This window comes from Bombina bombina, chromosome 1, assembly GCF_027579735.1.
Source record: "Bombina bombina isolate aBomBom1 chromosome 1, aBomBom1.pri, whole genome shotgun sequence".
Taxonomy (NCBI): Eukaryota; Metazoa; Chordata; class Amphibia; order Anura; family Bombinatoridae; genus Bombina; species Bombina bombina.
The window spans coordinates 537,752,162-537,768,772 of record NC_069499.1 but is presented as its reverse complement, the minus strand read 5'-3'; the positions used below and the strand labels follow the sequence as shown (position 1 = coordinate 537,768,772).

The 16,611-nt window shown below is 38.9% G+C and overlaps 1 protein-coding gene across 2 annotated transcripts in view; it reads left to right on the top strand.

The window, feature by feature from the left end:
• Window positions 1–16,611, top strand: part of NRP2 (neuropilin 2) — a 198,447-nt gene that overhangs the window by 47,255 nt on the left and 134,581 nt on the right. For both annotated transcript variants that reach the window (XM_053698656.1, XM_053698657.1), the window contains exon 2: window positions 14,436–14,613. In XM_053698656.1, coding sequence (XP_053554631.1) covers window positions 14,436–14,613 — 178 coding nt within the window. The remainder of the gene's footprint in view (window positions 1–14,435; window positions 14,614–16,611) is intronic.

Sequence of the window (16,611 nt, the reverse complement as noted above, 5' to 3'; positions counted from 1 at the left end):
CACATAAAATAAAATGTTCTTTATATATATATATTGAAGAAGCGCACTCTCATTCTTCAGGTTCATCCCCCAGGGTGCTAGCAATACAACATAATATTCAACAAATTTGCCTTACACTCATTGGATTTTCAAAAAAGTTTTATTCCATTCAAAAGCGTGAGGTTTTGGGCTCTTCGCCCCTTCATCAGACAGAATGTGAGTGAATACAAAAAGTGCAAATATATAACATATCTACTCCCTCCCACCAATCAAGTAGAACTGCCTGCATCTCATTAAATATAATAAAATATATCATACTGATGATTACACAAATAAAATACTAATCCACACATATATAACATACTGAAAAATAAGGCAGTATAGTGTTCAAGTGAATAAACATATACTGTATATAGATAGAAAGTACAGAAAAGGATCAGCTACATGTCAAATTGTTATGGAAGCATCATCACTGGTAATACACGCCATTCTCACAAGTGGTAAAGGCCATTCACCACAAGGCACACCATGGGTGTGACGTCATTCGCGTCATATCACATTGTACTAATCGCGGCACGCAACATAAGTGGAGGGAAGATTAGCTGTCAAAATAAAACGTACCAATAGTATTAGCATAAACAGATAAAATTCACTGATTCAACTCACTACTAAGTGTTAACACCGCTAATAAACTTTGTATCCAGTAATTAGATGATGCTTTCATGTGTGAGCATCAGTATGATATATTTTATTATATTTAATGAGATGCAAGCAGTTCTGCTTGATTGGTGGGAGGAACTAGGTATATTATGTTATTTATTTGCACTTTTTGTATTCACTCACATTCTGTCTGTGGAATGGGTGAAGACCCCGAAACGTCATGCTTTTGAATAGAATAAAACTTTTTTGAAAATCCAGTATGCAAGCCATCATTGTTGAATATATATATATATATATATATATATATATACAGTATCTCACAAAAGTAAGTACACCACCCACATTTTTTGTAAATATTTTATTATATATTTTCATGTGACAACACTAAAGAAATGACACTTTGTTACAATGTAAAGTAGTGAGTGTACAGCCTGTATAACAGTGCAAATTTGCTGTCCCCTCAAAATAACTCAACACACAGCCATTAATGTCTAAACCGTTGGCAACAAAAGTGAGTACACCCCTAAGTGAAAATGGCCAAATTGGGCCCAAATTGTCAATATTTTGTGTGGCCACCATTATTTTCCAGCACTGCAAGGCCTTTTAACATAACATAGTGAAGAAAATTAATTATTTGTAATCTAACCTAAAAAGTATAATAGCTTTTTCTTTTTTTAAAAACCACAACTCTTTGTGGATGTACTAATCTAGGGCCATCTTGTCTAACATTTATATCCTCTGTCGTCAATTTATGTATGTGGTTTTAAAAAATTAGATTAGCAACATATGAGGAAATTACGTGAACTAAAAAAAAATAAACATATTTACCTTGCATAACACAATCTCATTGTTAAAAAAAAGTTTCGGTGAATTTGCTAATATATGTTTGTTTTTTGTTGATCCAGAACAGGATAAACAAAAATCTTAAGTGAAGCACTTCCCTTTTTTACCATATTCTGTGACACTTAGCATTTATATTTGCGTTGAACAATATAGTTTATATTACACAGCAGATGAATACTTGTGTAGACGGTGTACATTGACAGGGTGTGGATGCATTTACAAAAGCAGGTGACGTGTGTAAGTGTGACTGTGTGTGATTGATAGACAAGACTTCTACCCGGTTAGTTAATGTTTGGCCAACTCTATAGAGTTCCCAAAAGAATTAGACCAGATGTTCGTTGTTTTTTTACTGATTTTTTTTTTTTTTGTTGAGTTTGCGGTTGCTGCAGGTGTTGAACAAAAATATATTCCTTAAATCATATAGAGTTTTTATAAACACCAACAAAATAAATAGTTTACTCATTTGTATGAGCAGTATTTTTATTTACCCTGTAAACAGCTATATGTATATGCAGTTTGTTTGTTTATTGTAACATTTTACTGCTTTTTGACCATTGAAAAGTTTTGACTTTAGAGCGTGTTATGCACATCACATGGTGATGTGGTTATATACGTATATATATATATATTTTTTTTTTTTCTTCTTGTTGTCGCTTCATTGTGTATCTCATGTTAAACTACGGTATATAAAATATTTGTTGGACATCTTAAAGGGTAATTTTGAAAATATAGATGCTCTAATTTGTTAAAACATGTCATTTTAATACTAGCAACACTGCACATCTATGTGTTTAACCCCCTCCCCTCCACAAAGGGGTTAAAAACTGTAGAAGTACAAAGCACTGCTGGTCCTGAGCTGAAACTAACTTAAAACCTCTGCATTTGTTGCACAACCCAGCCGTGTAATTAGCAGCGGTTTAACAGCACGTCATTTGTTAACTATAATGGCCCTTGCATTTTTTTTACTGATATGCTTATTGTACCACTGGTATCAGAAGGTTAAAATATTTGCTAAAGTTAATGGTGAGTCTTGTTGTTGTTTTATAAAAAGGAGAAGGGTGGTTATGGTTAGCAAAGTAGTGGCTCCGAGCTTTATGTGGGAACTGAAAGCACTTTCTATAAGGGAATATCCTGTTGCATTGTTAGGCTTCTCATATTGGCTCATGCTCTGCGTGATTCAGCTCAGCTGCAGATACCTTTTTCCTGCTAATTTATACGGACATTGCTTATTGTGAAGGGGAATTCCCACTGAGATGGCCAAACAACATCTTTAAGTAAACAAGAAAAAAATAAGTGACACTGTCAGGAACCACCAAGAGACCCCCCCCCCCCTCATTTTCCTTGTGTAGTTATGTGAAGATCATTATTAATATGTATACTGTATTGTAATTTTGCTTGCTGCAGGTTTTTGGCAAAAGCCGACATAGAGAGTAGAGTGAGAAGCAGTGGCACATTAACAGCTAGGCACTCACGGACTAGGCCAGCCAGCATTTAATATAATTATTATTAAAGGGACATTAAACTGCTGGGTGCAAATACAGTAACATGGTTACTACTCACTGTGCTATTGTTTTTCCTCCTGCGCCTGCCGCTCTTTTAAAGCCATTATCTTCTGTTTGCCTCTTACAAGTGGTGGTTAGTTGTGCATCTTGCAGCTTTGGTGCACATTCACAGATCAGTGACAAGCTGTATCATGCACGTCTGTTTAGCGTGTGCAATACAGAGAAAAAGCCATATATGTTTGCATAGCATTTTGGAGGGCTATTATATTAGTTATGTAACGTTTACATTTTTAAACTACAAAAATGTACAGAGCCAGTGCTCTATTGTTTGAGAAACCAAAGTGAAATGTACAGCTATGAAAAGCTGGCAACATCACTGATCACAAAATGCTAGTGCACTTTAGCTCTAAGACGCCAGTGCCATGTGTGAAGATACAAAGCTTCACCAGTCTGCACCTTTAAGGGGTTAAAATAAGAGAACCGCTGTGCAGAGAACTATAGGCACTGGAAGAAAAAACATTATCTTGGTGCAACCATTTTGTTGTAATTGTGCCCAGCAGTTTAATGTCCCTTGGAAGTGGCTCAGGTGCTGTCAGCCATCACTAGTCTCGGTGAAGGCCTCATAATCCCTTCATCTGCCCGCGGCGAGCAAACACATGAAATACTTTCCTCCTCCAGAACACCTCACTGAGGGCCTGATATCCAACCTCGCCGGCTAGGAGAGAAATCACCTTGTATTGTAATGTAGGAGTCTCTATTTCACTGAACACTACATAGCAACGTAAACATTTCTCAAGATAACATTTTGTGTTTCTAAAATTTTTTAAGGGTCTCACCATACCGACGAGACTTTTTAGAATATCTCGCCTGAGCGGCAAAGTTTTAAATATCAGGCCTTGGACCAGGATGGGTAACTGATGTGAGCCATAAATTTAGAATTATGTGTAATTTCTCCAACATAGGTGTGTCCGGTCCACGGCGTCATCCTTACTTGTAGGATATTCTCTTCCCCAACAGGAAATGGCAAAGAGCCAGCAAAGCTGGTCACATGATCCCTCCTAGGCTCCGCCTACCCCAGTCATTCTCTTTGCCGTTGTACAGGCAACATCTCCACGGAGATGGCTTAGAGTTTTTTAGTGTTTAACTGTAGTTTTTATTATTCAATCAAGAGTTTGTTATTTTAAAATAGTGCTGGTATGTACTATTTACTCTGAAACAGAAAAGAGATGAAGATTTCTGTTTGTATGAGGAAAATGATTTTAGCAACCGTTACTAAAATCCATGGCTGTTCCACACAGGACTGTTGAGAGGAATTAACTTCAGTTGGGGGAACAGTGAGCAGTCTTTTGCTGCTTGAGGTATGACACATTCTAACAAGACGATGTAATGCTGGAAGCTGTCATTTTCCCTATGGGATCCGGTAAGCCATTTTTATTCAGACAGTAAATAAGGGCTTCACAAGGGTTTATTAAGACTGTAGACATTTTCTGGGCTAAATCGATCATATTTACACATATTTAGCCTTGAGGAATCATTTAATCTGGGTATTTTTTGTAAAATAACATCGGCAGGCACTGTTTTAGACACTTTATTCTATAGGGGCTTTCCCTAATCATAGTCAGAGCCTCATTTTCGCGCCGGTATGGCGCACTTGTTTTTGAGAACAGCATGGCATGCAGCTGCATGTGTGTGGAGCTCTGATACATAGAAGAGTCTTTCTGAAGGCATCATTTGGTATCGTATTCCCCTTTGGGCTTGGTTGGGTCTCAGCAAAGCAGATTCCAGGGACTGTAAAGGGGTTAAATATGAAAACGGCTCCGGTTCCGTTATTTTAAGGGTTAAAGCTTCCAAATTTGGTGTGCAATACTTTTAAGGCTTTAAGACACTGTGGTGAAATTTTGGTGAATTTTGAACAATTCCTTCATACTTTTTCGCAATTGCAGTAATAAAGTGTGTTCAGTTTAAAATTTAAAGTGACAGTAACGGTTTTATTTTAAAACGTTTTTTGTGCTTTGTTATCAAGTTTATGCCTGTTTAACATGTCTGAACTACCAGATAGACTGTGTTCTGAATGTGGGGAAGCCAAGGTTCCTTCTCATTTAAATAGATGTGATTTATGTCATAAAAAATTTAGTAAAAATGATGCCCAAGATGATTCCTCAAGTGAGGGGAGTAAGCATGGTACTGCATCATCCCCTCCTTCGTCTACACCAGTCTTGCCCATACAGGAGGCCCCTAGTACATCTAGCGCGCCAATACTCCTTACTATGCAACAATTAACGGCTGTAATGGATAATTCTATCAAAAACATTTTAGCCAATATGCCCACTTATCAGCGAAAGCGCGACTGCTCTGTTTTAGAAAATACTGAAGAGCATGAGGACGCTGATGATATTGTTTCTGAAGGGCCCCTACACCAGTCTGAGGGGGCCAGGGAGGTTTTGTCTGAGGGAGAAATTTCAGATTCAGGAAAAATTTCTCAACAAGCTGAACCTGATGTGATTACCTTTAAATTTAAGTTGGAACATCTCTGCGCTCTGCTTAAGGAGGTGTTATCCAATTTGGATGATTGTGATTATCTGGTCATTCCAGAAACACTATGTAAAATGGACAAGTTCCTAGAGGTCCCGGGGCCCCCCGAAGCTTTTCCTATATCCAAGCGGGTGGCGTACATTGTTAATAAAGAATGGGACAGGCCCGGTATACCTTTCGTACCTCCCCCCATATTTAAAAAATTGTTTCCTATAGTCGACCCCAGAAAGGACTTATGGCAGACAGTCCCCAAGGTCGAGGGGGCGGTTTCTACTCTAAACAAGCGCGCCACTATACCCATAGAAGATAGTTGTGCTTTCCAAGATCCTATGGATAAAAAATTAGAAGGTTTGCTAAAAAAGATGTTTGTTCAGCAAGGTTACCTTCTACAACCAATTGCATGCATTGTCCCTGTCACTACAGCCGCGTGTTTCTGGTTCGATGAGCTAGAAAAGGCGATTATTAGTAATTCTTCTTCTTATGAGGAGATTATGGACAGAATTCGTGCTCTTAAATTGGCTAATTCTTTCACCCTAGACGCCACCTTGCAATTGGCTAGGTTAGCGGCGAAAAATTCTGGGTTTGCTATTGTGGCGCGCAGAGCGCTTTGGTTAAAATCTTGGTCAGCGGATGCGTCTTCCAAGAACAAATTGCTTGACATTCCTTTCAAGGGGAAAACACTGTTTGGCCCTGACTTGAAAGAGATTATCTCTGATATCACTGGGGGCAAGGGCCACGCCCTTCCTCAGGATAGGTCTTTCAAGGCCAAAAATAAACCTAATTTTCGTCCCTTTCGCAGAAACGGACCAGCCCCAAGTGCTACGTCCTCTAAGCAGGAGGGTAATACTTCTCAAGCCAATCCAGCCTGGAGACCTATGCAAGGCTGGAACAAAGGAAAGCAGGCCAAGAAACCTGCCACTGCTCCCAAGACAGCATGAGATGCGGGCCCCCGATCCGGGACCGGATTTGGTGGGGGGCAGACTCTCTCTCTTCACTCAGGCTTGGGCAAGAGATGTTCTGGATCCTTGGGCGCTAGAAATAGTCTCCCAAGGTTATCTTCTGGAAGTGATTCATCCTGTTCCATTAAGAGAACGAGGGATGGGGTTCTACTCCAATCTGTTTGTAGTTCCCAAAAAAGAGGGAACGTTCAGACCAATCTTAGATCTCAAGATCCTAAACAAGTTTCTCAAGGTTCCATCGTCCAAAATGGAAACCATTCGAACAATCCTTCCATCCAGGAAGGTCAATTCTTGACCACGGTGGATTTAAAGGATGCGTATCTACATATTCCTGTCCACAAGGAACATCATCGGTTCCTAAGGTTCGCATTCCTGGACAAACATTACCAGTTCGTGGCGCTTCCTTTCGGATTAGCCACTGCTCCAAGGATTTTCTCAAAGGTACTAGGGTCCCTTCTGGCGGTGCTAAGACCAAGGGGCATTGCTGTAGTACCTTACTTGGACGACATTCTGATTCAAGCGTCGTCCCTTCCTCAAGCAAAGGCTCACACGGACATAGTCCTGGCCTTTCTCAGATCTCACGGATGGAAAGTGAACGTGGAAAAGAGTTCTCTATCTCCGTCGACAAGAGTTCCCTTCTTGGGAACAATAATAGACTCCTTAGAAATGAGGATTTTTCTGACAGAGACCAGAAAAACAAAACTTCTAAACTCCTGTCGGATACTTCATTCCGTTCCTCTTCCTTCCATAGCGCAGTGCATGGAAGTGATAGGTTTGATGGTAGCGGCAATGGACATAGTTCCTTTTGCGCGCATTCATCTAAGACCATTACAACTGTGTATGCTCAGTCAGTGGAATGGGGACTATACAGACTTGTCTCCGAAGATACAAGTAAATCAGAGGACCAGAGACTCACTCCGTTGGTGGCTGTCCCTGGACAACCTGTCACAAGGGGTGACCTCCCGCAGACCAGAGTGGGTCATTGTCACGACCGACGCCAGTCTGATGGGCTGGGGCGCGGTCTGGGGATCCCTGAAAGCTCAGGGTCTTTGGTCTCGGGAAGAATCTCTTCTACCGATAAATATTCTGGAACTGAGAGCGATATTCAATGCTCTCAAGGCTTGGCCTCAGCTAGCGAGGGCCAAGTTCATACGGTTTCAATCAGACAACATGACGACTGTTGCGTACATCAACCATCAGGGGGGAACAAGGAGTTCCCTGGCGATGGAAGAAGTGACCAGAATCATTCAATGGGCGGAGACTCGCTCCTGCCACCTGTCTGCAATCCACATCCCAGGAGTGGAAAATTGGGAAGCGGATTTTCTGAGTCGTCAGACATTGCATCCGGGGGAGTGGGAACTCCATCCGGAAATCTTTGCCCAAATCACTCAACTGTGGGGCATTCCAGACATGGATCTGATGGCCTCTCGTCAGAACTTCAAGGTTCCTTGCTACGGGTCCAAATCCAGGGATCCCAAGGCGACTCTAGTAGATGCACTAGTAGCACCTTGGACCTTCAAACTAGCCTATGTATTCCCGCCGTTTCCTCTCATCCCCAGGCTGGTAGCCAGGATCAATCAGGAAAGGGCGTCGGTGATCTTGATAGCTCCTGCGTGGCCACGCAGGACTTGGTATGCAGATCTGGTGAATATGTCATCGGCTCCACCATGGAAGCTATCTTTGAGACGAGACCTTCTTGTTCAAGGTCCGTTCGAACATCCGAATCTGGTCCCACTCCAGCTGACTGCTTGGAGATTGAACGCTTGATCTTATCAAAGCGAGGGTTCTCAGATTCTGTTATTGATACTCTTGTTCAGGCCAGAAAGCCTGTAACTAGAAAAATTTACCACAAAATTTGGAAAAAATATATCTGTTGGTGTGAATCTAAAGGATTCCCTTGGGACAAGGTTAAGATTCCTAAGAGTCTATCCTTCCTTCGAGAAGGATTGGAAAAGGATTATCTGCAAGTTCCTTGATGGGACAGATTTCTGCCTTGTCTGTGTTACTTCACAAAAAGCTGGCAGCTGTGCCAGATGTTCAAGCCTTTGTTCAGGCTCTGGTTAGAATCAAGCCTGTTTACAAACCTTTGACTCCTCCTTGGAGTCTCAACTTAGTTCTTTCAGTTCTTCAGGGGGTTCCGTTTGAACCCTTACATTCCGTTGATATTAAGTTATTATCTTGGAAAGTTTTGTTTTTGGTCGCAATTTCTTCTGCTAGAAGAGTTTCAGAATTATCTGCTCTGCAGTGTTCTCCTCCTTATCTGGTATTCCATGCAGATAAGGTGGTTTTACGTACTAAACCTGGTTTTCTTCCAAAAGTTGTTTCTAACAAAAACATTAACCAGGAGATAGTCGTGCCTTCTCTGTGTCCGAAACCAGTTTCGAAGAAGGAACGTTTGTTGCACAATTTGGATGTTGTTCGCGCTCTAAAATTCTATTTAGATGCTACAAAGGATTTTAGACAAACATCTTCCTTGTTTGTTGTTTATTCTGGTAAAAGGAGAGGTCAAAAAGCAACTTCTACCTCTCTCTCTTTTTGGATTAAAAGCATCATCAGATTGGCTTACGAGACTGCCGGACGGCAGCCTCCTGAAAGGATCACAGCTCCTTCCACTAGGGCTGTGGCTTCCACATGGGCCTTCAAGAACGAGGCTTCTGTTGATCAGATATGTAGGGCAGCGACTTGGTCTTCACTGCACTCTTTTACCAAATTTTACAAGTTTGATACTTTTGCTTCTTCTGAGGCTATTTTTGGGAGAAAGGTTTTGCAAGCCGTGGTGCCTTCCATTTAGGTGACCTGATTTGCTCCCTCCCTTCATCCGTGTCCTAAAGCTTTGGTATTGGTTCCCACAAGTAAGGATGACGCCGTGGACCGGACACACCTATGTTGGAGAAAACAGAATTTATGTTTACCTGATAAATTACTTTCTCCAACGGTGTGTCCGGTCCACGGCCCGCCCTGGTTTTTTAATCAGGTCTGATAATTTATTTTCTTTAACTACAGTCACCACGGTATCATATGGTTTCTCCTATGCAAATATTCCTCCTTAACGTCGGTCGAATGACTGGGGTAGGCGGAGCCTAGGAGGGATCATGTGACCAGCTTTGCTGGCTCTTTGCCATTTCCTGTTGGGGAAGAGAATATCCTACAAGTAAGGATGACGCCGTGGACCGGACACACCGTTGGAGAAAGTAATTTATCAGGTAAACATAAATTCTGTTTTTATGTGTAGCACCTTTTATCTTGCTATCGTACTCAGTAAGCTATTTGTAGGCAGGGTATTCTTATATGTTTAGGGGTCGATTTATCAAGCTGCGGCAGACAGGGGCGCACATATGCGAGACCAGGGAGATTGAAATTCACCACCTAAGAGGTGGTGAAAGGTTAGGGAAGCAACGGTCTGATGACCGCTGCTTCATAAATACGGACTGCAGGTTCTCTTGTGAGAACCTGCAGTTGTAGGCAGGCGAATGGGTTGATAAATCGACCCCTTAGTCAGAGAAAACAGGTAACACTCAGACTGCCGGAGATTTCTTTAATCTTTTGTAGTTTGACATTTCCTTACATTTAATAGTGTGTTACACAGGGAACTTGCACTTATTGACGTGTAATACAATCGTTTGTAACCAATAAAAAATTTGGACTTTGTTAGACTGCAATTATATAAATGTCTCATTGACTTTATCTTAATACCAACTACAGCTGTAAATTGCTCCTTTCACAAAAAAAAGTTTAACATCATTAGCGACGACATCCGTTTTTGGCAGTTTTAGAATATGTTAACATTTCCAGTTTTGATCTGAAGCTTGTGAGAAGGCTACAAAATCATAGAGAGTTAGGGTAACATCTTTTGCTTAATATGTGTTGAACCTAACAGGAAATGACTCTGTAGTCCACTGGAATCTCCAGCACTATACTGACTCCCTGTGCTGAGTTTTATGCTTTGATAAATACCAGGAAGGAAGTCTCTTTTATCAAGCAAAACAATATAACCTGCGATTTATAACGGCATCTGGAATTCGAGAAGAGTTTATGTCTGGGTGAACAGTTGGGTTTATTTGCACATTTACACTGATGCACTGTAAGGGCTTACATTTCCTTAAAGGGATATGAAAAAATAATAATAATCATGATTTAGATAGAGAATGCAACCTTAAACAACTTTCTTATTTACTTTTATTCTCTTTTATTTCCTTCCTTCTCTTGATATCTTTTGTTGAAAAGCAGGGAAGTAACTTTGGAACCAGGCCCATTTCTAGAGCACTATATGGCAGCAGTTTTGCAAAAACGTTATCCATTTGCAAGAATAGATGGCAGCACTTTTTCCTGCCAGATGCCTGCCTAGGTATCTCTACAACACAGAATATCATGGGAACGAAGCAAATTTGATAATAGAAATAAATTGGAAACTTTTTAAAAAGCTATGTTCTGTCTGAATCACAAAATACATTTTTTGGGTTTCATATCCGTTTTATGTAGAAAATATTATACTTTGTGTTGAGTTATTTTAATTCTTCGTATTCCATTGAAGGTGTATTATTAACACAGGGTTTAAGCATATCGCTTGATTCTACATATATCTGTATATAAAATCCTTCACTGATTCCTGAAAATGTGCTGCCATTATGTTTTGCTCCTAGGTTTTATATAAATGTGACTGCCAAACCCTTGCATTCTCACAAAACAGGCTGACTAATAGGAATAACATTTAGGAATCAGCCAGACACACAATTTTCCATTGACATGGAAAGAATAGGTGTGTTATAAGTATGGCTCCCTGAATCATGGGATTTTTTTAAACCATTCATTAAATGTTTTTTTATTTTTTACTTAGCTATAAGGCTGCAGGTTACTGGACTTCTCTGGCAATAAGGGTTAAAGGGACAGTCTACACCAAAATTTTTATTGTTTTAAATGATAGATAATCCCTTTATTACCCATTTCCCAGTTTTGCATAACCAACACAGTTATATTAATATACTTTTAACCTCTGTGATTATCTTGTATCTAAGCCTCTGCAAACTGCCCCTTTTTCAGTTCTTTTGACAGACTTGCAGTCTAGCCAATCAGTGCCTGCTCCCAGATAACTTCTCGTGCACGAGCACAGTGTTATCTATATGAAATACGTGAACTAACACCCTCTAGTGGTGAAAAACTGTTAAAATGCAATCTGAAAAGAGGTGGGCTTCAAGGTCTAAGAAATTAGCATATGAACCTCCTAGGTTAAGCTTTCAACTAAGAATACCAAGAGAACAAAGCAAAATTGGTGATAAAAGTAAATTGGAAAATTGTTTAAAATTACATGCCCTATCTGAATCATGAAAGTTTATTTTGGCATAGACTGTCCCTTTAAGCAAATAATGTTATACATTTGTATTTATATGGCAATGTTTTCCAAAGGATGATGATAGTGTTGCTTGCACCCTGGTCATCATGTGACCCTAACATGCCAACCCTTTATGTAGATCTATTTGCACTGTGTGAGAATTACACAGAATGATTGTAATGCTGGTTATCTAAACTGTGTTAAGGGATCTGAACAAAGCAACATGTTGCTAATCTCTTAACAACAGAAGGCATAAATCTTTGCCTGTTATGGAACGTTCAGGACAACGGAACCGCTGCTTTATAATAAGTAATAGCTCAGCACAATTATGATGCTAAATCATACCACTTATATAGTTCTTAAAGGGACATTTAAATACTTTATTATGCATGCATCAAAAATAAAAATGCTATGCATACAAAATAAAGGGTTTATAGTATCACATCTCCCTCTTGAAAAATGTATTGGGTTTTATCAATTGTATCTGCTTTGTATTGCAGTTTTTTCACTGTGCATAATTGTGGAGAATTTCATTTTGATTTTAATGTTTCATTAAAGGGACACTGAACCCAGATTTTTTCTTTCGTGAAAGAGCATGCAATTTTAGGCAACTTTCTAATTTACTCCTATTATCAAATTTTCTTGTAATGTTTATTTGAAAAGCAAGAATGTAAGTTTAGATGCCGGCTCATTTTTGGTGAACAAACTAGGTTGTCCTTGCTGATGGGAGAACACCAATAAACAAGTGCTGTCCATAGTTCTGAACCAAAAAATTTCTGGCTCCTTAGCTTAGATTCCTTCTTTTTCAAATAAAGATAGTAAGAGAACGAAGAAAAATTGATAATAGGAGTAAATTAGAAAGTTGCTTAAAATTGCAGGCTCTATCTAAATCATTAAAGACATTTTTTTGGGTTCAGTGTCCCTTTAATGGAACATTGTTTTTAACTGGCCCATGTTTGCTCAGCAGTACAACTTGCATTTACACATACATTTCTGTTGTGCAGCTGTAGCATAACATATCAGCCAAGTCTAAATGATTTCAAAACAAACTAACATCCCTTTTACTGTAATTATTTTTCAATAGGCAAATGCCACCCAAAATTTTGGAAGCCAAACTGGGCTTTAGTCCAAATACAACAAGACTAGCCAAGGTCATATGTTAATATAAAATGTATTGTTTTGCTGTTGTTATCTGATAAAGACAATTAGGGATATACATATGTAGCAGAGTTAGCCTAGATAAGTCAGCTAGGTGAATTTCAAGTTCTAGAGAATTAGAAATTGCTCAATTTTCAGAATTTATTGAAAAGAGGGCAAACTAAATCATGTGAATATATTGCAAAATTGTTTTATTATGCATAATTAAACATTTTATATAAAAAATATCAAGGTGTTTACTGCCCTTTTAAAGTGACCCTGGTAGATAAGATTGCAGGGCCCTGAGAAAATCAAATGTAACCCTTTGGTTGTGCTTTAAAGGGACTTTTTTCCATTGTACCTACTGGACTAAATTACATTTTTTATAAATACTTTTCGTACTTTCATTTTGTCACTTGAAACCACCATCTATGCAAAATTTTAGTACTGCCATATTGGTTATAGAGACACTATGTAAACGACACAACAAAATAAAGCAACCTCCCATCAGGGGAATACGAGACACAGAGAGAGCCCAACCCATATGAAAGGGGAGTTTCTGCAGCTGCTTTGAACACAGTCACATTTGTATCAGCTGCTTGCTGTGTACATTGTTCCTTTAAATTGTATATATATTTGGAATGAAGGTTATATTGACAAAAGTAACAATCTTATGACAATGAGGGTCATCTGTACAATTTCTGCAGTAAGAGAAATCAAAGCTGTCATTTTGTGGAAGTAAAAACAATACATGTCTCTTTTGTTAATTAAACGTTACTCCATTTACAGCCAGAGGGACTCACCACTCACTGCGCAGCAGTTCTCTGCAGGTGCCTCTGGTAGCAAAGGGGTTAATAGTATGTGGCTTTGACTGCATTACATAACAGTGCCCCTCATATTCATTCCCCTTCTGTATACTTTCAATTATAGCTGGTTATTAGCAGAGTGTTAGGAAACAAACAATCCATCCATCTAGTCACCCTATGGGTGTAATATCTGTTGCTGAGTGGGTTGTAACATAAATCACATTTAATAACATATCATGAATGATTTCCTTGACTGGAACAGCCCTTCAGGACTCACTAGTATCATACTGATGGCTTGTTTGTAATTGTTCTCAGACACAATGTGGGATGGGCCCCACAAGACTGTTATTGTACTAAACTATAGCCTGGCAATGCTAATAAGCCACCTTACAGTTCTGTTGTCAAGGTCAGTGACTCTTATAAAATCATTTGAAGCTAGTTTAAACTTGTAAAGTCAGTGTAAAGCCATATTAATCCAGGATCAGATGTATTTCTATTTGTTACTATCAAGTAGAATAGATTAGTTAGGAAAGAACTACAGACTGACTAACCGGAATATAGAACATTTCTTTTAACTAAACTAAACCTAATATGGCTGCACATATTTTGATTTGCCAGTACAATGAATTTCAGCGTTTATAAGGTTGTGCAGAGCAGTAGCTGACTGTTGTTTATTCTTTCCTCATTGTAGGGAGCTCATGTGGTGGCCGTTTAAATGCTAATGATCCTGGTTACATCACCTCTCCTGGGTATCCGAATGACTACCCTTCTCATCAGAACTGTGAGTGGGTCATCAGTGCACCAGAACCCAGTCAGAAGATTGTGCTGAACTTCAACCCACACTTCGATATTGAAAAGCACGACTGCAAGTAAGAGCTCCTATACACCGTGTGACAGACGGCTGCATGTTAACTACAAAGCTGTCACTGACATGTTGCAGGAAGCAAACAGTAATGTGTTGTGGGTCAGCCATTGCTAAAACCCAACAAAACATTGCATATGCTGCAGTAAAATAACGGGCCTGTGATAAGGTTATTTCACTTTATTGATTGCATTTAAAATTTAGTACAGTTTTTTTTAAAGGGACGTTCTAGAGGTTTGCCTCTGTCTGCCTGTAGACTATATGAATTTGTCCTTATCCCTAGGGATAACATGCCCACAAATACATTTCCTGATTGTTTCAATATGAATTTAATCAGCTTTAAGTTTACCTTATTCATTCAAAATATTTGTAACATTGCTGCTCTTTCATGTGTATGATAGAACATTTTTGGGTTTAATGTCTCTTTAAGAGGCTTGTCTTAGTGGGAGGTCTAATTCCACTCTCTGAAATATTCCACATTATGTCATCACCCTGAAGATTACACAGAAGCCTTGCTTGACCTGCTGAGCTGCATCTGCTCGAGACCTAGCACTGAGCTATTGATTTGTATTGATCTCTCGTATACACTGGATACCTTCTACCCTATCTCCCCTACGTTGATCACTCTCCGCACATCAAGCTTTATTTATAAACCATATGCATTTTTCCTATTCCCCTAAGCACAGATGGAGTAATCGGACAGTGTCCACTTTTTTAAAGCTCTATGGGGGTATCAGGTCTGCAGATCTCATTTAGCTAACATTTTACTATTGGTCAGTATGCTATGGAGAAATATTGTAATACTCTCTCTATCTCTCTTTATTTTTAATAGCCCTTAACCACTACAATAAATGGACACTGAACTCTCAGGTCTAAGCATAACCTTTTTGCAATATTTGTAATTCTGTAAAGAAAACAAGCATTTTTGAGAAGCTTGCACATTATCATACAAATATTTGCTTGCAGTGCCTTAGCAAGAGTGACTCCTCCAGTTTGTACTCTGTTTGTTTAGGTATTTCCTGGGCTGAATACGTAACCTCTCATACAGTTAAGAAGTTAGCTTCAAGGTTTCCTATAAATGTGTTCTTAAGTAGTTCATAAATAAGTGATGTTCTGACCCACATATGCCAGACAGCATCAGTACAGAAGCGCTACAGCCCACATTTACTAAGTAGAGCTAAGTCTTGTTATGATCTGTGCGTATTATACTCTTATCAGATACAATCAATATGTAGATTTTACAGTCATACTTGTTCTGGAGTACGATGCTAAATAACCAGCTCTAATTTGCAAAAAAAAAAATCTATACAGAGTGAAAAATTGTGATTTTTACACAGTGCTGATTTCAAAGGGTGTTAAATATGTTTCAGAATTAATTTGCGCCTTCTGTGACTGAGAAGGTGTTAATGCCAGAAAGTGCACATTTCAAAAATATGATTCTCATTTCTGTTTGATTAAATTTATTCTTTTAGTGTTGCGTTTGCAAGTAAGATTAACTATCTTATTTCTATAGTCTCAGCATCCCCATGCAATTCTAGATCTATTTTTAATCTATCTGTATTCAGTATAAAGGGTCATAAAAGTCAAAATTAAAGGGACATTATACACTCATTTTTTCTTTGCATAAATATTTTGTAGATGATCTATTTATATAGCCCATAAAGTTTTTTTTTTTAAAAATAAATGTATAGTTTTGCTTATTTTTAAATAACATTGCTCTGATTTTCAGACTCCTAACCAAGCCCCAAAGTTTTATTTGAATACCGTCAGCTACCTTCTCCAGCTTGCTCCTGTTTGTGTAAAGGGTCTTTTCATATGCAAAAGAAGGGGGAGGGGGGGAGTGTCTTATTTGCCACTTGCAGTGGGCTTTCCAGCTGCCTTTTCAACAGAGCCAAACTGACAGCTTCTAAGTAAGTTTTTAAACAGTTTTATACTGGATTTTTATATCAGTATCTGTGCATCTTATTCTTTATAGTAGTGTCTATTACATGCAGTTATATGAAAA